The sequence below is a fragment of the Mustelus asterias genome, unplaced genomic scaffold (assembly GCF_964213995.1).
Source record: "Mustelus asterias unplaced genomic scaffold, sMusAst1.hap1.1 HAP1_SCAFFOLD_379, whole genome shotgun sequence".
Taxonomy (NCBI): domain Eukaryota; kingdom Metazoa; phylum Chordata; class Chondrichthyes; order Carcharhiniformes; family Triakidae; genus Mustelus; species Mustelus asterias.
In genome coordinates, this window is record NW_027590335.1 from 201,877 (window position 1) to 226,150 (window position 24,274).

Genomic DNA, 24,274 nt, shown 5'->3' on the forward strand with positions numbered 1-24,274 from the left:
TGTACAGAGACACCAACACACACCTCCCAGCGTACAGAGACACCAACACACACCTCCCAGCGTACAGACACCGACACACACCTCCCAGCGTACAGAGACACCAACACACACCTCCCAGCGTACAGAGACACTGACACACACCCCGCAGTGTACAGAGACACCAACACACACCTCCCAGCGTACAGAGACACTGACACACATCTCCCAGCGTACAGAGACACCAACACACACCTCCCAGCGTACAGAGACACCAACACACACCTCCCAGCGTACAGAGACACTGACACACACCCCGCAGTGTACAGACACCAACACACACCTCCCAGCGTACAGACACACTGACACACACCTCCCAGCGTACAGACACCAACACACACCTCCCAGCGTACAGACACACTGACACACACCTCCCAGCGTACAGACACCAACACACACCTCCCAGCGTACAGAGACACCGACACACACCTCGCAGCGTACAGAGACACCAACACACACCTCCCAGCGTACAGAGACACCAACACACACCTCCCAGCGTACAGAGACACTGACACACACCCCGCAGTGTACAGACACCAACACACACCTCCCAGCGTACAGACACACTGACACACACCTCCCAGCGTACAGACACCAACACACACCTCCCAGCGTACAGACACACTGACACACACCTCCCAGCGTACAGACACCAACACACACCTCCCAGCGTACAGACACACTGACACACACCTCCCAGTGTACAGACACCAACACACACCTCCCAGCGTACAGACACACTGACACGCACCTCCCAGCGTACAGACACCAACACACACCTCCCAGCGTACAGACACCAACACACACCTCCCAGCGTACAGACACCAACACACACCTCCCAGAGTACAGAGACACCAACACACACCCCGCAGTGTACAGAGACACCAACACACACCTCCCAGCGTACAGAGACACCAACACACACCTCCCAGCGTACAGACAGCAACACACACCTCCCAGCGTACAGACAGCAACACACACCTCCCAGCGTACAGACACCGACACACACCTCCCAGTGTACAGAGACACCAACACACACCTCCCAGTGTACAGAGACACCAACACACACCTCCCAGCGTACAGACACCGACACACACCTCCCAGCGTACAGAGACACCAACACACACCTCCCAGCGTACAGAGACACTGACACACACCCCGCAGTGTACAGACACCAACACACACCTCCCAGCGTACAGACACACTGACACACACCTCCCAGCGTACAGACACCAACACACACCTCCCAGCGTACAGACACACTGACACACACCTCCCAGCGTACAGACACCAACACACACCTCCCAGCGTACAGACACACTGACACACACCTCCCAGCGTACAGACACCAACACACACCTCCCAGCGTACAGACACACTGACACACACCTCCCAGCGTACAGACACCAACACACACCTCCCAGCGTACAGACACCAACACACACCTCCCAGCGTACAGACACCAACACACACCTCCCAGCGTACAGAGACACCAACACACACCCCGCAGTGTACAGAGACACCAACACACACCTCCCAGCGTACAGAGACACCAACACACACCTCCCAGCGTACAGACAGCAACACACACCTCCCAGCGTACAGACACCAACACACACCTCCCAGCGTACAGAGACACCAACACACACCTCCCAGCGTACAGAGACACCAACACACACCTCCCAGCGTACAGACAGCAACACACACCTCCCAGCGTACAGAGACACCAACACACACCTCCCAGCGTACAGACACCAACACACACCTCCCAGCGTACAGACACCAACACACACCTCCCAGCGTACAGAGACACTGACACACACCCCGCAGTGTACAGAGACACCAACACACACCTCCCAGCGTACAGAGACACCAACACACACCTCCCAGCGTACAGACACCAACACACACCTCCCAGCGTACAGAGACACTGACACACACCCCGCAGTGTACAGAGACACCAATACACACCCCCCAACGTACAGAGACACCAACACACACCTCCCAGCGTACAGAGACACTGACACACACCCCGCAGTGTACAGAGACACCAATACACACCCCCCAACGTACAGAGACACCAACACACACCTCCCAGCGTACAGAGACACTGACACACACCTCCCAGCGTACAGAGACACCGACACACACCTCCCAGCGTACGGACACCGACACACACCTCCCAGCGTACAGAGACACCAACACACACCTCCCAGCGTACAGAGACACCAACACACACCTCCTAGCGTACAGAGACACCAACACACACCTCCCAGCGTACAGAGACACTGACACACACCTCCCAGTGTACAGAGACACCAACACACACCTCCCAGCGTACAGACACCAACACACACCTCCCAGCGTACAGACACCAACACACACCTCCCAGCGTACAGAGACACTGACACACACCCCGCAGTGTACAGAGACACCAACACACACCTCCCAGCGTACAGAGACACCAACACACACCTCCCAGCGTACAGACACCAACACACACCTCCCAGCGTACAGAGACACTGACACACACCCCGCAGTGTACAGAGACACCAATACACACCCCCCAACGTACAGAGACACCAACACACACCTCCCAGCGTACAGAGACACTGACACACACCCCGCAGTGTACAGAGACACCAATACACACCCCCCAACGTACAGAGACACCAACACACACCTCCCAGCGTACAGAGACACTGACACACACCTCCCAGCGTACAGAGACACCGACACACACCTCCCAGCGTACGGACACCGACACACACCTCCCAGCGTACAGAGACACCAACACACACCTCCCAGCGTACAGAGACACCAACACACACCTCCTAGCGTACAGAGACACCAACACACACCTCCCAGCGTACAGAGACACTGACACACACCTCCCAGTGTACAGAGACACCAACACACACCTCCCAGCGTACAGAGACACCAACACACACCTCCCAGTGTACAGAGACACTGACACACACCTCCCAGTGTACAGAGACACTGACACACACCTCCCAGTGTACAGAGACACCAACACACACCTCCCAGCGTAGACACCAACACACACCTCCCAGCGTACAGAGACACTGACACACACCTCCCAGTGTACAGAGACACTGACACACACCTCCCAGTGTACAGAGACACCAACACACACCTCCCAGCGTACAGACACCAACACACACCTCCCAGTGTACAGAGACACCAACACACACCTCCCAGTGTACAGACACACCGACACACACCTCCCAGCGTACAGAGACACCAACACACACCTCCCAGCGTACAGACACACTGACACACACCTCCCAGCGTACAGACACCAACACACACCTCCCAGCGTACAGAGACACTGACACACACCTCCCAGCGTACAGACACCAACACACACCTCCCAGCGTACAGACACACTGACACACACCTCCCAGCGTACAGACACCAACACACACCTCCCAGCGTACAGAGACACCAACACACACCTCCCAGCGTACAGACACCGACACACACCTCCCAGCGTACAGAGACACCAACACACACCTCCCAGTGTACAGACACACCGACACACACCTCCCAGCGTACAGACACACTGACACACACCTCCCAGCGTACAGACACTGACACACACCCCGCAGTGTACAGAGACACCAACACACACCTCCCAGTGTACAGAGACACTGACACACACCTCCCAGTGTACAGAGACACTGACACACACCTCCCAGTGTACAGAGACACCAACACACACCTCCCAGCGTAGACACCAACACACACCTCCCAGCGTACAGAGACACTGACACACACCTCCCAGTGTACAGAGACACTGACACACACCTCCCAGTGTACAGACACCAACACACACCTCCCAGCGTACAGACACCAACACACACCTCCCAGTGTACAGAGACACCAACACACACCTCCCAGTGTACAGACACACCGACACACACCTCCCAGCGTACAGAGACACCAACACACACCTCCCAGCGTACAGACACACTGACACACACCTCCCAGCGTACAGACACCAACACACACCTCCCAGCGTACAGAGACACTGACACACACCTCCCAGCGTACAGACACCAACACACACCTCCCAGCGTACAGACACACTGACACACACCTCCCAGCGTACAGACACCAACACACACCTCCCAGCGTACAGAGACACCAACACACACCTCCCAGCGTACAGACACCAACACACACCTCCCAGCGCACAGAGACACCAACACACACCTCCCAGCGTACAGACACCAACACACACCTCCCAGCGTACAGACACCAACACACACCTCCCAGCGTACAGAGACACCAACACACACCTCCCAGCGTACAGACACCAACACACACCTCCCAGCGTACAGACACCAACACACACCTCCCAGCGTACAGAGACACCAACACACACCCCGCAGTGTACAGAGACACCAACACACACCTCCCAGCGTACAGAGACACCAACACACACCTCCCAGCGTACAGACAGCAACACACACCTCCCAGCGTACAGACACCAACACACACCTCCCAGCGTACAGAGACACCAACACACACCTCCCAGTGTACAGACACACCGACACACACCTCCCAGCGTACAAAGACACCGACACACACCTCCCAGTGTACAGACACTGACACACACCCCGCAGTGTACAGACACACTGACACACACCTCCCAGCGTACAGACACCAACACACACCTCCCAGCGTACAGACACCAACACACACCTCCCAGCGTACAGAGACACCAACACACACCTCCCAGCGTACAGACACCAACACACACCTCCCAGTGTACAGACACCGACACACACCTCCCAGTGTACAGAGACACTGACACACACCTCCCAGTGTACAGAGACACCAACACACACCTCCCAGTGTACAGAGACACCAACACACACCTCCCAGTGTACAGACACCGACACACACCTCCCAGTGTACAGAGACACTGACACACACCTCCCAGCGTACAGAGACACTGACACACACCTCCCAGCGTACAGAGACACTGACACACACCTCCCAGCGTACAGAGACACTGACACACACCTCCCAGCGTACAGACACACTGACACACACCTCCCAGCGTACAGAGACACTGACACACACCTCCCAGTGTGCAGAGACACCAACACACACCTCCCAGCGTACAGAGACACCAACACACACCTCCCAGCGTACAGAGACACCAACACACACCTCCCAGCGTACAGAGACACTGACACACACCTCCCAGCATACAGAGACACCGACACACACCTCCCAGCGTACAGAGACACCAACACACACCTCCCAGCGTACAGAGACACCAACACACACCTCCCAGCGTACAGAGACACCGACACACACCTCCCAGCGTACAGAGACACCAACACACACCTCCCAGCGTACAGAGACACTGACACACACCTCCCAGCGTACAGAGACACCGACACACACCTCCCAGCGTACAGAGACACCAACACACACCTCCCAGTGTACAGAGACACACCTCCCAGCGTACAGAGACACCAACACACACCTCCCAGTGTACAGAGACACCAACACACACCTCCCAGTGTACAGAGACACACCTCCCAGTGTACAGAGACACCAACACACACCTCCCAGCGTACAGACACACACCTCCCAGTGTACAGAGACACACCTCCCAGCGTACAGACACACACCTCCCAGCGTACAGAGACACTGACACACACCTCCCAGCGTACAGACACACACTTCCCAGCGTACAGAGACACCAACACACACCTCCCAGTGTACAGACACACACTTCCCAGCGTACAGAGACACCAAAACACACCTCCCAGCGTACAGACACACCGACACACACCTCCCAGCGTACAGACACACTGACACACACCCCCCAGCGTACAGACACACTGACACACACTTCCCAGCATACAGACACACACCTCCCAGCGTACAGAGACACCAACACACACCTCCCAGTGTACAGAGACACTGACACACACCTCCCAGTGTACAGAGACACCGACACACACCTCCCAGTGTACAGAGAGGACATTTTGATTTGATTTATTATTGTCACATGTATTCACATATAGAAAAATGTATTGTTTCTTGCGCGCTATACAGAGCATACCATTCATAGAGAAGTAAATGAGAGAGTGCAGAATGTAGTGTTACAGTCATAGCTAGGGTGTAGAGAAAGATCAACTTAGTGCGAGGTAGGTCCATTCAAAAGTCTGACAGCAGCAGGGAAGAAGCTGTTCTTGAGTTGGTTGGTACGTGACCTCAGACTTTTGTATCTTTTTCCCAATGGAAGAAGGTGGAAGAGAGAATGTCCGGGGTGCGTGGGGTCCTTAATTATGCTGGCTGCTTTGCCGAGGCAGCGGGAAGTGTAGACAGAGTGAATGGATGGGAGGCGGGTTTGCATGATGGATTGGGCTACATTCACGACCTTTTGTAGTTCCTTGTGGTCTTGGGCAGAGCAGGAGCCATACCAAGCTGTGATACAACCAGAAAGAATGCTTTCTATGGTGCATCTGTAAAAGTTGGTGAGAGTCATAGCTGATATGCAAAATTTCCTTAGACTTCTGAGAAAGTAGAGATGTTGGTGGGCTTTCTTAACTATAGTGTCAGCATGGGGGGACCAGGACAGGTTGTTGGTGATCTGGACACCTAAAAACCTGAAGCTCTCGATATGCACCTCCCAGCGTAGAGAGAGAGAGACATCAACACGCATCTCCCACCCCCTGACCTGAATGCAGCCACAACTAAATAATAATGATCATGTGCTTTACAATGAGGCTCCTGCTGTCTCTTCACAGTGGTTAGCACTGCTGCCTCACAGCGCCAGGGACTTGGTTCGATATCCGGCTCGGGTCACTGTCTGTGCAGAGTCTGCACGTTCTCCCCGTGTCTGCGTGGGTTTCCTCCGGGTGCTCCGGTTTCCTCCCACAGTCCGAAAGACGTGCTGGTTAGGGTGCATTGGCCCAAACAGGCGCCAGACTGTGGCGACTAGGGGAATTTCACGGTAACTTCATTGCAGTGTTAATGTAAGCCTTACTTGTGACGCTAATAAATAATGTTTTTACTTTATTATGTAGCAACTTCATGAAAATGCCAGGTGTAAAGCTGCCCCGTGCTGAACCGTGTCACAAAAAGTTGCAAACCAGAGTGTACGATATAAAACAGGACACCAGTCACTGCCCAGCAGTACTCTCCTGTGTCCAATGTTGAAAGGTGAAGGAGGATTGCGCAATGCCCCAAACACTCTGCTGCTTGTGAAGATTTTAAGGGTTAAACTGGCCCTAAAGTTCAGTGGAAAATGTTTCAGCTTCACCCTCCCTGGGGTGGGCGAGTCACACACTGTGTACCTGACAGGAGTGGAAGATAAACTGTCACTGAAGGAAGTCAGTGCTGATAAGGCAGCTCATTGTGAAATGGTGCTGCCTTTATTCATCAAGCCCAGGATGCTTAACCACGCTCTCAACCTGCCCTGCCACCTTCAATGATTTCTAATCATATACACTATGGTCCCTCTGTTCCTGCAGCCCCTTCAGAATTGTATGTTGTACAACTTGTATTCTCCCGTGTTTTTCCTGCTAAATTAATCACTTCACACTCCTCTGCAATGAACTTCATCTGCTGCTTGTCGATTCCACCACCTTCTGCACTATCCTCCTCACAGTTCACAATGCTGCTTTCAACTTTCTTCTCATCTGCAAGTTTTAGAATTGTTCCCTAACACCCATGGTCGAGGTTATTAATATATATCAGGAAAAGCAAGGGTCCCTGTCACCAAGCCCTGGGGAACTCCAGACAGACCTTCCCGCAGCCAGTAAAACATCCTTTACCCACGAACCACTCTTATCTTCACTCAGCCAGTCTGGTTCCGAGTGGCTGTTCCTTTTTCCCAGGATGGCGCTGTCAGCGTTGCCGAGAAGCCTGCTGAACGGCATTTTGCCAAATGCTTTCAGGAAGTCCGTCGACACCGTGACACCTTTCCCTCACCAACCCTGTCTGTCACCTTATCAAAACAACTCCACCACGTTAGTTAAACTCAGTTTTCCTGTAACAAATCCATGCTGGCTTTCCTGAAACAGCCTGCATTTATCCACACATCAATTAATTTTGTCCACATTGTTAGTTCGAGCTGTCTCACCCTGAGGTTGAACTGACTGGTCTGTAATCGCTGGGTTTACCTTCACCCTCTTTTTGTCCGATGGTATAACAGTTGTAATTCCCCGGTCCCCTGCCACCCCCCCCTGAGTCCAGACTGGGAGATACTGGCCAGTACCCCTGCTGTTTCCAGCGTGCTTGGGTGCATCTCTTCCAGTCCTGGAACTTTAATCATGTTCAGTACAGACGGCCGATCCAATACCTCATGCTGAACATCTGAAACTTGGATTAGCTCCGATGTCACCACATCCTGGGCAACATCCTTGGTAAAGACAGACACAAAATAATAATTCAATAACTCAGCTCTGTCCTCCTGCATCAATCAGACTCACTCCTCCTTTTACTAATCACAGATCTATAAAAGCCATTTGTGTTAGCAACCCTGCCTCAGTACTGACCCTCTGACAGTGCAGCACTCCCTCAGTACTGACCCTCTGACAGTGCGGCACTCCCTCAGCACTGACCCTCTGACAGTGTGGCACTCCCTCAGTACTGACCCTCTGACAGTGTGGCACTCCCTCAGTACTGACCCTCTGACAGGGCAGCACTCCCTCAGTACTGACCCTCTGACAGTGCAGCACTCCCTCAGTACTGACCCTCTGACAGTGCGGCACTCCCTCAGTACTGACCCTCTGACAGTGTGGCACTCCCTCAGCACTGACCCTCTGACAGTGTGGCACTCCCTCAGTACTGACCCTCTGACAGTGCGGCACTCCCTCAGTACTGACCCTCTGACAGTGCAGCACTCCCTCAGCACTGACCCTCTGACAGTGCAGCACTCCCTCAGCACTGACCCTCTGACAGTGCGGCACTCCCTCAGTACTGACCCTCTGACAGTGCGGCACTCCCTCAGTACTGACCCTCTGACAGTGTGGCACTCCCTCAGCACTGACCCTCTGACAGTGTGGCACTCCCTTAGTACTGACCCTCTGACAGTGCAGCACTCCCTCAGTACTGACCCTCTGACAGTGCGGCACTCCCTCAGTACTGACCCTCTGACAGTGCGGCACTCCCTCAGTACTGACCCTCTGACAGTGCGGCACTCCCTCAGCACTGACCCTCTGACAGTGCGGCACTCCCTCAGCACTGACCCTCTGATAGTGTGGCACTCCCTCAGTACTGACCCTCTGACAGTGCAGCACTCCCTCAGCACTGACCTTCTGACAGTGCGGCACTCCCTCAGTACTGACCCTCTGACAGTGCGGCACTCCCTCAGTACTGACCTTCTGACAGTGCGGCACTCCCTCAGTACTGACCCTCTGACAGTGCAGCACTCCCTCAGTACTGACCCTCTGACAGTGCAGCACTCCCTCAGTACTGATCCTCTGACAGTGCGGCACTCCCTCAGTACTGACCCTCTGACAGTGCAGCACTCCCTCAGTACTGATCCTCTGACAGTGCGGCACTCCCTCAGTACTGACCCTCTGACAGTGCGGCACTCCCTCAGTACTGACCCTCTGACAGTGCAGCACTCCCTCAGTACTGACCCTCTGACAGTGCGGCACTCCCTCAGCACTGACCATAGAACCATAGAAAATTACAGCTCAGAAACAGGCCTTTTGGCCCTTCTTGTCTGTGCCGAACTATTTTATGCCTAGTCCCACTGACCTGCACTTGGACCATATCCCTCCACACCCTCTCATCCATGAACCCGTCCAAGTTTTTCTTAAATGTTACAAGTGACCCCGCATTTACCACTTTATCCGGCAGCTCATTCTACACTCCCGCCACTCTGCGTGAAGAAGCCCCCCCTAATATTCCCTTTAAACTTTTCTCTTTTCACCCTAAACCCATGCCCTCTGGTTTTTTTCTCCCCTAGCCTCAGTGGATAAAGCCTGCTCGCATTCACTCTTATCTATACCCATCAAAATCTTATACACCTCTATCAAATCTCCCCTCAATCTTCTACGCTCCAGGGAATAAAGTCCCAACCTATTCAATCTCTCTCTGTAACTCAGCTTCTCAAGTCCCGGCAACATCCTTGTGAACCTTCTCTGCACTCTTTCAACCTTATTTACATCCTTCCTGTAACTAGGTGACCAAAACTGTACACAATACTCCAAATTCGGCCTCACCAATGCCTTATATAACCTTACCATAACACTCCAACTTTTATACTCGATACTCCGATTTATAAAGGCCAATGTACCAAAGGCACTCTTTACGACCCTATCCACCTGTGAGGTCACTTTTAGGGAATTCTGTACCTGTATTCCCAGATCCCTCTGTTCAACTGCACTCTTCAGAGTCCTACCATTTACCCTGTACGTTCTACTTTGCTTTGTCCTTCCAATGTGCAATATCTCACACTTGTCTGCATTAAATTCCATTTGCTATTTTTCAGCCCATTTTTCTAGTTGGTCCAAATCCCTCTGCAAGCTTTGAAAACCTTCCTCACTGTCCACTACATCTCCAATCTTTGTATCATCACGGAGCGCGGGGCCGGAGCGTGGGGGCCGGAGCGTGGGGGCCGGAGCGCTGGGGGCCGGAGCGCTGGGGGCCGGAGCGCGGTGCCGGAGCGCGGGGGCCGGAGCGCGGGGGCCGGAGCGCGGGGGCCGGAGCGCGGTGCCGGAGCGCGGGGGCCGGAGCGCGGGGGCCGGAGCGCTGGGGCCGGAGCGCTGGGGGCCGGAGTGCCGGAGCGCGGGGCCGGAGCGCTGGGGGCCGGAGCGCGGGGGCCGGAGCGCGGGGGCCAGAGCGCTGGGGGCCGGAGTGCCGGAGCGCGGTGCCGGAGCGCGGGGGCCGGAGCGCGGGGGCCGGAGCGCGGGGGCCAGAGCGCTGGGGGCCGGAGTGCCGGAGCGCGGGGCCGGAGCGCGGGGCCGGAGCGCTGGGGGCCGGAGCGCGGGGCCGGAGCGCTGGGGGCCGGAGCGCGGGGCCGGAGCGCTGGGGGCCGGAGCGCGGGGCCGGAGCGCTGGGGGCCGGAGCGCTGGGGGCCGGAGCGCGGGGGCCGGAGCGCGGGGGCCAGAGCGCTGGGGGCCGGAGTGCCGGAGCGCGGTGCCGGAGCGCGGGGGCCGGAGCGCGGGGGCCGGAGCGCGGGGGCCAGAGCGCTGGGGGCCGGAGTGCCGGAGCGCGGGGCCGGAGCGCTGGGGGCCGGAGCGCGGGGCCGGAGCGCTGGGGGCCGGAGCGCGGGGCCGGAGCGCTGGGGGCCGGAGCGCGGGGCCGGAGCGCTGGGGGCCGGAGCGCGGGGCCGGAGCGCGGGGCCGGAGCGCTGGGGGCCGGAGCGCGGGGGCCGGAGCGCGGGGGCCAGAGCGCTGGGGGCCGGAGTGCCGGAGCGCGGGGCCGGAGCGCGGGGCCGGAGCGCTGGGGGCCGGAGCGCGGGGGCCGGAGCGCGGGGGCCAGAGCGCTGGGGGCCGGAGTGCCGGAGCGCGGTGCCGGAGCGCGGGGGCCGGAGCGTGGGGGCCGGAGCGCGGGGGCCGGAGCGCTGGGGGCCGGAGCGCGGGGCCGGAGCGCTGGGGGCCGGAGCGCTGGGGCCGGAGCGCGGGGGCCGGAGCGTGGGGGCCGGAGCGTGGGGGCCGGAGTGCCGGAGCGCGGGGCCGGAGCGCGGGGCCGGAGCGCTGGGGGCCAGAGTGCCGGAGCGCGGGGCCGGAGCGCGGGGCCGGAGCGCTGGGGGCCGGAGCGCTGGGGCCGGAGCGCGGGGGCCGGAGCGTGGGGGCCGGAGCGTGGGGGCCGGAGCGTGGGGGCCGGAGCGTGGGGGCCGGAGCGCGGGGGCCGGAGCGCTGGGGGCCAGAGTGCCGGAGCGCGGGGCCGGAGCGCTGGGGGCCGGAGCGTGGGGGCCGGAGCGCTGGGGCCGGAGCGTGGGGGCCGGAGCGTGGGGGCCGGAGTGCCGGAGCGCGGGGCCGGAGCGCGGGGCCGGAGCGCTGGGGGCCAGAGTGCCGGAGCGCGGGGCCGGAGCGCTGGGGCCGGAGCGCGGGGGCCGGAGCGTGGGGGCCGGAGCGTGGGGGCCGGAGCGTGGGGGTCGGAGCGTGGGGGCCGGAGTGCCGGAGCGCGGGGGCCGGAGCGCTGGGGGCCAGAGTGCCGGAGCGCTGGGGGCCGGAGCGTGGGGGCCGGAGCGCTGGGGGCCGGAGCGTGGGGGCCGGAGCGCGGGGCCGGAGCGTGGGGGCCGGAGCGTGGGGGCCGGAGCGTGGGGGCCGGAGCGTGGGGGCCGGAGCGTGGGGGCCGGAGCGCGGGGCCGGAGCGCGGGGGCCGGAGCGCTGGGGGCCGGAGCGCTGGGGCGGAGCGCGGGGGCCGGAGCGCTGGGGGCCGGAGCGCTGGGGGCCGGAGTGCCGGAGCGTGGGGGCCGGAGCGTGGGGGCCGGAGCGCGGGGGCCGGAGCGTGGGGGCCGGAGCGCTGGGGGCCGGAGCGCGGGGGCCGGAGCGCTGGGGCGGAGCGCGGGGGCCTGGGGGCCGGAGTGCCGGAGCGCGGGGCCGGAGCGCTGGGGCCGGAGCGCGAGGCCGGAGCGCTGGGCGTGGAGGTGACTCCTGAGGCTGTTGGCTGGCAGGTGGACGTTGGTGTGCAATGCCAGTGCGACTGTCTGGCAGTGTCCCTGGGGCAGTGTCCCTGGGGCAGTGTCCCTGGGGCAGTGTCCCTGGGGCAGTGTCCCTGGGGCAGAGCCGGTTACTGCGTTGCTGATTAGCCATGATTATAATGAATGTTGGAACAGGCTCAGTGGGCTGAATGGCCTCCTCCTCCTCCTCATCCTCCTCCTCCTCCTCCTACTGCTGGCAACTGAGTGGAAGTGAATTGAAAGGTTGGTTTCAGCTTGCCAGTATTTCAATGCCTACATCCTGGTGGAGTCTCTGGGACGTTAAGAGGCACTCAGCTGTTTGTTTCAGGCATTTGGTCTGATTACAAAAAGGGGGGAACTGAGATCATTCACAGAATGGGGGTAAGTAATGTTACAGAGCATCTGGGGGGAGGGGGCAGCCAGCAAAACACAGGAGGAACTGAGTGAGGGACGGGACAGATCCCCTGTGGAAGCCCCCTGCCGCCCCGCTCCCCGCCCCCCCCGCCCCGCCGCCCCGCTCCCCCCCCCCCCCCCCCCCCCCCCCCACCGCCGCCGCTGCCGCCCTCAGTAGGAGTGGGTCGCAGCACCCCAGCCTTGGAAAAGGAAAGTGTTTTCTGCTCTTCCTGCCTATTCGCCTCTCCCTCCCTCAGGTTGTGGGGAGGGCACCAATGTGTGCAGGTGCTAACAGGTTCCAGGACCCGGGCAGCTCCCACACTCAAACAGCCTCTTAACCCTCACCACCATGTTGTTTGGCCAAGTCACTGGCAGGTTATTGTCCAGCACAGTGCCACCTGACACGACCACAGCACGTCCAGGTGACTGGCTGCAAGGTCCCTGAAGTGTCAAAGCAGAGGGAAGATTGCTGCAGCCAGGATGGATGGTGAGGGTGCGGGAGGTTGTCATGGTGGCTTGGCTAGCTTTGCATTAATACTGCCATGGCGAGTGGAAGGAGAGAGAGTGAGAAAGAGACAGGAAAGGGAAGATAAAGTTTTCCGAACAGGCGGGACCTGTTGGGTCACACATTGTCTGTCTCACATCAGTTGGATTTTCCATTTCCTGCCCTTTTTCTCTCTCTCAGCCTGACCTTGAAGTTTCCGTACTCGACTCGTGCAGATTAAAGCCAGTATCAGGTGTCTGCGTTCCTCCCCCGACACCTCTGCTGTTGATGTAAAACAGTCACGGTTTAAACTGCAGCATATTTCCTCTGACTGACCTGTGAGGGGGGTGGGGAGAGGGGGACCCGCACCCGAGGGACCCGCACCCGAGGGACCCATTGACTCCAAATGCTCTCTCAAGCTGCAAGAAGCAATAAAATCCAGCTGGCTGGGTGTGATTGTAAAAGCGGGAAAAGTGGGAAATGTACAACATCTGAAAGAGGAAATGTAAGTTTGTGTTTGCAGTTGAGGTTTATCAGCAGCAGAGTTATTCTGCCCTGCTGGATCCCTGGAATTTCACAAAGATGTGAAAGTTATCCATGTTAAAATTGTGGAAATTGTCACATTTAGCTGTTTGACTTTAGTGACTTTAATCTCTATAATTCTTCACCTTTCAGGAGAGAGGGTTAGGAGATTTTATTGGAAGAGTTGGTTTTAGTTGAAGAAATAGAGAGCGTGTTTGTGCTGGTTGGAGGGTCAGTGACCGCAGGACACTGATTTGAGATCATTTACAAAAGGAAGTTAGTGAGTGGGCGCAATGATGAGAATGTGTTTTCTGCAGCAAAGTTCAGAAGAACCAGGGACCTGGGTTCGATTCCCGGCTCGGGTCACTGTCTGTGTGGAGTTTCTCCCCGTGTCTGCGTGCGTTTCCTCCGGGTGCTCCGGTTTCCTCCCACACTCCAAAGATGTGCAGGTTAGGTGGATTGGCCATGCTAAATTAACCCTAGTGTCAGGGGACTAGCTATGGTAAATAGGTGGGGCTACGGGGATAGGGCCTGGGTGGGATTGTGGTTGGTGCAGACTCGATGGGCTGTAGGGATTCTGACAGACTTTGTCTCAAAACAGGGGATTAATTAAAAATTCTCAAAAGCATTCATAGAAAAATTATTGAAGAAGCTGAGTGTTTTCTTGTTGGAATAAGACATGTTATAATAGAAGTGTTTAAAACAATGCAAGGATGGAATGGTGGGACGGGGGTGGGGGGGGGGGACGAGGAGAGGGGTTGGAAGACTGGGACTAGATGTGTAGGTTAGGGGGATCAGCCATGATATATATGTGGGGTTATAGGGAGAGGGCCTGGGCAGGATGCTTTGTCAGAGAGTTGATGGGCCGAATGGCCTCTTTCTGCATTGTAGGGATTCTATGACTGTTCCCAATAGTTGAGAGTTAGGAACTGAGATGTGGGATTAAATAAGAAATTGAAAACAAAAGACAGGAAGTTTTTAGGTGTCCAGATCACCAACAACCTGTCCTGGTCCCCCCATGCCGACACTATAGTTAAAAAAGCCCCACCAATGCCTCTACTTTCTCAGAAGACTAAGGAAATTTGGCATGTCAGCTACGACTCTCACCAACTTTTACAGATGCACCATAGAAAGCATTCTTTCTGGTTGTATCACAGCTTGGTATGGCTCCTGCTCTGCCCAAGACCGCAAGAAACTACAAAAGGTCATAAACGTAGCCCAAACCATCACGCAAACCACCCTCCCATCCATTGACTCTGTCTACACTTCCCGCTGCCTCGGAAAAGCAGCCAGCATAATTAAGGACCCCACGCACCCCGGACATTCTCTCTTCCACCTTCTTCCATCGGGAAAAAGATACAAAAGTCTGAGGTCACGTACCAACCGACTCAAGAACAGCTTCTTCCCTGCTGCTGTCAGACTTTTTAATGGACCTACCAAGTATTAAGTTGATCTTTCTCTACACCCTAGTTATTGTAACACTACATTCTGCACTCTTTCATTTCCTTCTCTATGAACGGTATGCTTTGTCTGTATAGCGCGCAAGAAGCAATACTATTCACTATGACAATAATAAATCAAATCAATCAGGTCAAAGTGTGAATCGTGGGACTAAGTGCTGGCTCCTCCAGTCACTCTGAGACTGCAGTTGAAGCAGTTAGTAGCACATTTCTTGCACTGTGTAGGAAGTTTATTTGTTACAATAAACAGTTTGTTTAGTTCCTAAACTTGGTGGTTGCCAATGCTTTGAGATATCACAATTATACTTGCAAGTTTCTTGTCTAAATTTCAAAACAATGCCCTGTTCTCGAGTCCAAGTCATTAATCGTTATTAAAACTGCAGTTATGAACACGGTACAGAAATGTGATGAACCTGTTGAATACCCCTCTCTCGGCTGTGGTCTACCCCTCTCTCGGCTGTGGTATACCTCTCTCTCGGCTGTGGTATACCTCTCTCTCGGCTGTGGTCTACCCCTCTCTCTGCTGTGGTGTACCTCTCTCTCGGCTGTGGTGTACCTCTCTCTCTGCTGTGGTGTACCCCTCTCTCTGCTGTGGTGTACCCCTCTCTCTGCTGTGGTGTACCCCTCTCTCTGCTGTGGTGTACCCCTCTCTCGGCTGTGGTGTACCCCTCTCTCGGCTGTGGTGTACCCCTCTCTCTGCTGTGGTGTACCCCTCTCTCTGCTGTGGTGTACCCCTCTCTCTGCTGTGGTGTACCCCTCTCTCTGCTGTGGTGTACCACTCTCTCTGCTGTGGTGTACCTCTCTCTCTGCTGTGGTGTACCTCTCTCTCGGCTGTGGTGTACCTCCCTCTCTCTCGGCTGTGGTGTACCTCTCTGCTGTGGTGTACCCCTCTCTCGGCTGTGGTGTACCCCTCTCTCTGCTGTGGTGTACCCCTCTCTCTGCTGTGGTGTACCCCTCTCTCTGCTGTGGTGTACCCCTCTCTCTGCTGTGGTGTACCCCTCTCTCGGCTGTGGTGTACCTCCCTCTCTCTCGGCTGTGGTGTACCTCCCTCTCTGCTGTGGTGTACCCCTCTCTCTGCTGTGGTGTACCCCTCTCTCGGCTGTGGTGTACCCCTCTCTCGGCTGTGGTGTACCCCTCTCTCGGCTGTGGTGTACCCCTCTCTCGGCTGTGGTGTACCCCTCTCTCGGCTGTGGTGTACCCCTCTCTCTGCTGTGGTGTACCCCTCTCTCTGCTGTGGTGTACCCCTCTCTCTGCTGTGGTGTACCTCTCTCTCGGCTGTGGTGTACCTCCCTCTCTCTCGGCTGTGGTCTACCCCTCTCTCTGCTGTGGTGTACCTTCCTCTCTCTCTGCTGTGGTGTACCTCCCTCTCTCTCGGCTGTGGTCTACCTTCCTCTCTCTCGGCTGTGGTGTACCTTCCTCTCTGCTGTGGTGTACCCCTCTCTCTGCTGTGGTGTACCCCTCTCTCTGCTGTGGTGTACCCCTCTCTCTGCTGTGGTGTACCCCTCTCTCTGCTGTGGTGTACCCCTCTCTCTGCTGTGGTGTACCTCTCTCTCGGCTGTGGTGTACCTCCCTCTCTCTCGGCTGTGGTCTACCCCTCTCTCGGCTGTGGTGTACCTCTCTCTCGGCTGTGGTCTACCTTCCTCTCTCTCGGCTGTGGTGTACCTTCCTCTCTCTCGGCTGTGGTGTACCTTCCTCTCTCTCGGCTGTGGTGTACCTCTCTCTCTATCTCTCTCTGTCGCGGCTCTGGTGTACCTCTCTCTCTCTCGGCTGTGGTCTACCTTCCTCTCTCTCGGCTGTGGTCTACCCCTCTCTCGGCTGTGGTCTACCTTCCTCTCTCTCGGCTGTGGTGTACCTCTCTCTCTCTCTCTCTGTCGCGGCTCTGGTGTACCTCTCTCTCTCTCGGCTGTGGTGTACCTCTCTCTCGGCTGTGGTGTACCTCTCTCTCGGCTGTGGTGTACCTCTCTCTCTCTCTCTGTCGCGGCTGTGCTGGACCTCTCTCTGCTTACTGCACACAGCCATTCACAGCAGCTGGTTTCTGTAACTTTGCCAATTCCATTGCTGCCGCTGTCCTGTTTCTGGAGTTTCAGTTTTATTAACAGGCCGAATGGGGACCTTTCTGAAATCTATATAAAGAACATCAACTACACTGACATCGTTCACCCTCCCTGTTCGCACATCAAAAACTCAATCCACTTTGTCAAACTGCAGGCAGCTTTGAAGAATTTGTTTGCAGAACACAATCTTCTTCCTCAGATCCTAACAAACACTTTGATTTCCTTTTGAACTGAAGCTTTGTCACTTTCTGCAGAAACTCTACACCAGACACATTCTGTGCCTGAGTTACATAAACATGCACTCTCCCCAAGCCTGCTTTCCAAAGCACTGTTCCCCTCATCCATTACTCAGTGAAGCTCCTCTTCATTCTGACTATGCTTCACTCACTGCCTCCATTTTATAAAACACAACACGTCTAATTGGCAGAGTTAAAACCAACCTGAATGGATTGGTACTGAGTGACAGGGCAGCGTATGTGCTGTGTTTGTACAATGATTAACATTCAGTGAACAGCACATATTCACTACCATGGACCTCCGTTTGTATCATTGGAGAGGAATTGTTCACAGTAACTTCATCGCAGTGTTAATGTAAGCCTACTTGTGACACTCACATTGTTTCTGTTCAAATCATCACCTGGTGTAACTGCAGCGTAGACTCTTCACAGACACCTCCTGATCTCATTGGTTACGTGGGATCTGAATGTGTCCCACACTCTTGAGCTGCACCCTCAGCCATCATTCTAATGTTGCTACGGACAGGAGCTCCTGCTGGGAACTTGGTGTTTGATGTGGTTTTACATCTGAAAGTTATTGTAGACTTTAATTACATTCTGTCACCTATGCAGCCCAGTACCACAACCAGTCATGTCTTTTCCTGAGCTGTGCTTGTGACTGGAAGTGTTTTTGAACCTTTTCACTGCATAGTTTGGCTGCTGGGTACATGGACATTCATGGACATTTCATGCATGTTGCTGATGTGACATAATCAAAGACTGTTTCCTCGGGTGGATGGAGCTATTACAAGGGGGCATAACTATAGGGTTCGTGGTGGGAGATACAGGAAGGATATCAGAGGTAGGTTCTTTACGCAGAGAGTGGTTGGGGTGTGGAATGGACTGCCTGCAGTGATAGTGGAGTCAGACACTTTAGGAACATTTAAGCGGTTATTGGATAGGCACATGGAGCACACCAGGATGGTAGGGAGTGGGATAGCTTGATCTTGGTTTCAGATAAAGCTCGGCACAACATCGTGGGCCGAAGGGCCTGTTCTGTGCTGTACTGTTCTATGTTCTATGTTCTAATAAATAAACTTCAGTATTGCAATTTCTTGGCATCGGTGGGATTCCTATCCCTTTGCCTGGACTATGCCTCCCTCTCTCTCCCTCGCTCCCCCACTCCCCCTCGCCCCCTCGCTCCCCCACTCCCCCTCGCTCCCCCACTCCCCCTCGCTCCCCCACTCCCCCTCGCTCCCCCACTCCCCCTCGCTCCCCCACTCCTAAAGAATTGACATTTATTTGCACTTTCAGCACATCCTAAGGACCTCCCAGCCAATGCCATCCTTTTTGAAGAGTAATCATATTCTAATGTTCAACGTGAGGTGACCAGTTTGTGCACAATTCCATAGACATCGCTGTGGTAATGCCATCGGGTTTTTAGTCATGTTGCCGGAGAGAATAGCAGTTTCTCTTTGTACTTTTAGGGACAGTGAGCTCAGTTTGTTCAACGTGAACCTCCCAAAGCCACACAAGGGCAGCTTGCATCCCTATCCGCAGCCACCCAGCCCAATCCAGCCTCTGAATCCAGGACAGGTTTGACTAGGAAGACTTGCTACTTAAATCAGCTTCTGGCATTGGCTGCCTGAGTTTTGGGTGTAAGGTGCACTGGGGGCTGTACAACTGTTTGCAAGGAGGGTCTACCGTGTGTCTGTGTGTGTGTCTGTGTGTGTGTGTGTGTACGCATGTGTGTGTGCGCGTGGGTGTGTGTCTGCGTGTGTGTGTCTGCGTGTGTGTGTGTGTGTACGCGTGTGTGTGTGTGCACGTGGGTGTGTGTACGCGTGTGTGTGTGTCTGTGTGTGTACGCGTGCGTGGGTGTGTGTACGCGTGTCTGTGTGCGCGTGGGTGTGTGTTTGTCTGTGGGTGTGTATGTGTGTGTGTATGCGTGCGCGTGGGTGCGTGCGTGTGTGCATGGGTGTGTGTGCGTGTGTGCATGGGCGTGCGTGCGTGTGTGCATGGGTGTGCGTGCGTGTGTGTTTTAAAGCACTTTGTGAGTACCCTGTGATCTGTGATGCCCACAGGATATCTACAAGATCAAATCCACATGTTCTGTCCCCGTGTCAATGCTGCTAACTAACTCCGCCCTGACTCTGGGGATCACCCTGACTGGCTCAGATACACTAATCCCTCTCTCTCTCTCTCTCTCCTCTAGCCCGTGCCCGGAGCAAGGAATGGGGGATGAGTTTAATCTGATGGATCACTCTGACCTGTACATCTTGGATTTCAGTACGTCAGCTTCTGTTTGCTCTGTGTTAATCACATATTGATTACATCTCTTCAGGAGAGAAACAAAACACCAAACAACACCCTCTTTCCGTTTGGCTGCGGTTTGTATATGATTTCATTCTGTTCCCTATAGTTTGGGGTGTGAAAATGTTGGAGGGCCATTGGCAGTTGCAGCAACTGACAGCAGCAATGTGCAGTGGCATCAGTGTGGGTCAGACCATGTCTGCCCTCAGGACTGACGGAAACGGGGCGGGGGGTGCAGAATTCCCTGATCAGCCTCCAGTTTAACTGGTGAGGGAGAACCGTCATGTTCACCAAGTTCTCTCCATTCAGGAATGACTGCTTTAGGTTGGAGCATTAACTGCGTCACCCTGCTATTCAAGAAGGTGAAAGCGGGAAAGCAGACCAGTTAACCTCGCATCTGTAATAAAAACACAAAGCGCTGGATAAACGCAGCAGGTCTGGCAGCATCTGTGGAGAGAAACAGAGTTAATGCTTTGGATCTAAATGACCCTTCTACAGAACTGAAACAAGGTAGAAATGTGGGTTTGGAAGAAGTCTGATTGCATTCACCTTGTAGATGGTAGCCAACCATCTAAAGAGTTTGTTTGACTATTTGCCAGGTCCAAGTCTGAAGACCTTATGCAAACTGGCGGTGATTCAGTACAGCTTGGATCAGTCGGCACTCCCTCATGATATCAGGTACGTTCATTTATATTTGCTGTTGTGTTTGAATCCACTGGCTGCAACTGGGAAACAAATCCTCAAAATTATCCATCAGTTGGAACAAATCGGGTCCCTGGACATTTCCTGCTGTCGACAGAAGTCTGTGGGTGACGATTACAAAACACAAAATAAAATAGGAACTTGCTTTTACAGAAAGGGAGGGTAAGTATTATCAACATATGTGATGGAGTAGAGAATTCTCCCTGGTTTCAGGAAGCAAGGACATGTTCTGGTTAACAGGTCGAATTTAGGGTGATTGGGGAGATACCACAGGGAGAACTGCCAGTGAGTAGAATGGTTGATGAGGGAAGGGCCGTGGATGTCGTCTATATGGACTTTAGTAAAGCGTTTGACAAAGTCCCTCATGGTAGGCTGGTGAAAAAGGTTGGATCTCATGGGATAAAGGGGGAGGTGGCTAGATGCGTGGAAAACTGGCTTGGTCACAGAAGACAGAGGGTGGTAGTGGAAGGGTCTTTTTCCGGCTGGATGCCTGTGACTAGTGTGTTCCGCAGAGCTCTGTATTGGGACCTCTGCTGTTTGTGATTTATATAAACGATCTGGAAGAAGGTGTAACTGGGGTGATCAGTAAGTTGGCGGACGACACAAAAATGGCTGGACTTGCAGATAGTGAGGAACATTGTCAGAGGCTACAGAAGGATATAGATAGGCTGGAAATTTGGACAAAGAAATGGCAGATGGAGTTCAATCCTGATAAATGCGAAGTGATGCATTTTGGTAGAAATAATGTAGGGAGGAGCTATACGATAAATGGCAGAACCATAAAGGGTGTAGATACGCAGAGGGACCTGGGTGTGCAAGTCCACAGATCCTTGAAGGTGACGTCACAGGTGGAGAAGGTAGTGAAGAAGGCATATGGCATGCTTGCCTTTATAGGACGGGGCATAGAGTATAAAAGTTGGGGTCTGATGTTGCAGTTGTATAGAACGTTGGTTCGGCCGCATTTGGAATACTGCGTCCAGTTCTGGTCGCCACACTACCAGAAGGACGTGGAGGCTTTAGAGAAAGTGCAGAGGAGGTTTACCAGGATGTTGCCTGGTATGGAAGGGCTTAGTTATGAGGAGAGATTGGGTAAACTGGGGATGTTCTCACTGGAAAGACGGAGGATGAGGGGTGTAGAGGTGTATAAAATTATGAAAGGCATAGATAATGGGAAGCTTTTTCCCAGGTCGGTGGTGACGTTCACGAGGGGTCATAGGTTCAAGGTGAAGGGGGGGAAGTTTAACACGGATACCAGAAGGACGTATTTTACACAGAGGGTGGTGGGGGCCTGGAATGCGCTGCCGGGCAAGGTGGTGGAGGCGGACACACTGGGAACGTTTAAGACTTATCTAGACAGCCACATGAACGGAGTGGGAATGGAGGGATACAAAAGAATGGTCTAGTTGGGACCAGGGAGCGGCGCGGGCTTGGAGGGCCGAAGGACCTGTTCCTGTGCTGTATTGTTCTTTGTTCTTTGAGTTTATTCTCAATCATTGGAAATTACTGGAACCTTTGATGAAGGAGGTTATAGCAGGGCACTTAGAAAATCTCCTGTGATCAGGAGGAAACAATGTGGTTTTGTGAGGGGGAAAGGTTAGGCTAAATTCAGTAAAAGACACTTTTGTCGAAGCTTTTTGTCTTGCATCCATCAGGTCCAGTGACCAGAATTCCATTAGTTTTAAGATAGCTATGGAGAATGATAGGTTTGGCCCAAAAGTTAAATTGGGGCAAGGCCAATTTTGATGATATCAGGCAGGAATTTTCAACAGTTAATTGGGGGAGTCTGTGGGAAGGCAAAGGGACATCTGGTAAGTGGGAGGCTTTCAAAAGTGTGTTAACCAGGGTTCAGCGTAAGCACATTCCTCTTAGAGTGAAGGGCAAGGCTGGTAGAAGTAGGGAACCCTGGATGATTCGGGATATTGAGGCCTTAGTCAAGAAGAAGAAGGAGGCACATGACATGCATAGGCAGCTGGGATCAAGTGAATCCCTTGAAGAGTATAGTGGGTGTAGGAGTAGAATTAAGAGAGAAATCAGGAGGGCAAAAAGGGGACACGAGATTGTTTTGGATAAGGCAAAGGAGAATCCAAAGAGTAAAAGAGTAACAAGGGAGAGAGTACGGCTTCTTAAGGATCAACAAGGTCATCTATGTGTGGATCCGCAAGAGATGGGTGAGATCCTAAATGAATATTTCTCATCAGTATTTACTGTTGAGAAAACCGTGGATATTAGGGAACTTGGGGAAATACATAGAACATAGAACAGTACAGCACAGAACAGGCCCTTCGGCCCACGATGTTGTGCCGAGCTTTATCTGAAACCAAGATCAAGCTATCCCACTCCCTATCATCCTGGTGTGCTCCATGTGCCTACCCAATAACCGCTTAAATGTTCCTAAAGTGTCTGACTCCACTATCACAGCAGGCAGTCCATTCCACACCCCAACCACTCTCTGAGTAAAGAACCTACCTCATACATCCTTCCTATATCTCCCACCATGAAGCCTATAGTTATGCCCCCTTGTAATAGCTCCATCCACCCGAGGAAATAGTCTTTGAACGTTCACTCTATCTATCCCCTTCATCACTTTATAAACCTCTATTAAGTCTCCCCTCAACCTCAAATAGTGATGTCTTGAGGAGTGTACATATTACAGAGAAGGAGGTGCTGGAAGTCTAAAAGCGCATCAAGGTAGATAAATCCCCGGGACCTGATGAAGTGTATCCCAGGACATTGTGGGAGGCTAGGGAGGAAATTGCAGGTCCCCTAGCCGAGATATTTGAATCGTCGATAGTCACGGGTGAGGTGCCTGAAGATTGGAGAGTGGCAAATGTTGTGCCTTTGTTTAAAAAGGGCTGCAGGGAAAAGCCTGGGAACTACAGGCCAGTGAGCCTCACATCTGTGGTGGGTAAGTTGTTGGAAGGTATTTTGAGCGACAGAATCTACAGGCATTTAGAGCGACAGAATCTACAGGCATTTAGAGATGCAAGGACTGATTAGGAACAGTCAGCACGGCTTTGAGTGGAAAATCATGTCTCACAAATTTGAATGAGTTTTTGAAGGGGTAACCAAGAAGGTAGATGAGGGCAGTGCAGTTGATGTTGTCTACATGGACTTTAGCAAGGCCTTTGACAAGGTACTGCATGGTAGGTTGTTGCATAAGGTTAAATCTCACAGGATCCAGGGTGAGGTATCTAAATGGATACAAAATTGGCTTCTTGACAGAAGCCAGAGGGTGGTTGTAGAGGGTTGTTTTTCAAACTGGAGGCCTGTGACCAGCGGTGTGCCTCAGGGATCAGTGCTGGGCCCACTGTTATTTGTCATTTATATGAATGATTTGGATGAGAATATAGGAGGCATGGTTAGTAAGTTTGCAGATGACACCAAGATTGGTGGACAGTGAAGAAGGTTTATCTAGGATTGCAACGGGATCTTGATCAATTGGGCCAGTTGGCTGACGAATGGCA

At 54.3% G+C, this 24,274-nt stretch overlaps 1 protein-coding gene across 2 annotated transcripts in view; it reads left to right on the top strand.

The window, feature by feature from the left end:
* klhdc3 (kelch domain containing 3) overlaps positions 1 to 24,274 on the top strand; it is a 129,274-nt gene that overhangs the window by 99,561 nt on the left and 5,439 nt on the right. For both annotated transcript variants that reach the window (XM_078204548.1, XM_078204549.1), the window contains exons 9-10: positions 20,011 to 20,084; positions 20,708 to 20,786. In XM_078204548.1, the coding sequence (XP_078060674.1) occupies positions 20,011 to 20,084; positions 20,708 to 20,786 (153 nt within the window). The remainder of the gene's footprint in view (positions 1 to 20,010; positions 20,085 to 20,707; positions 20,787 to 24,274) is intronic.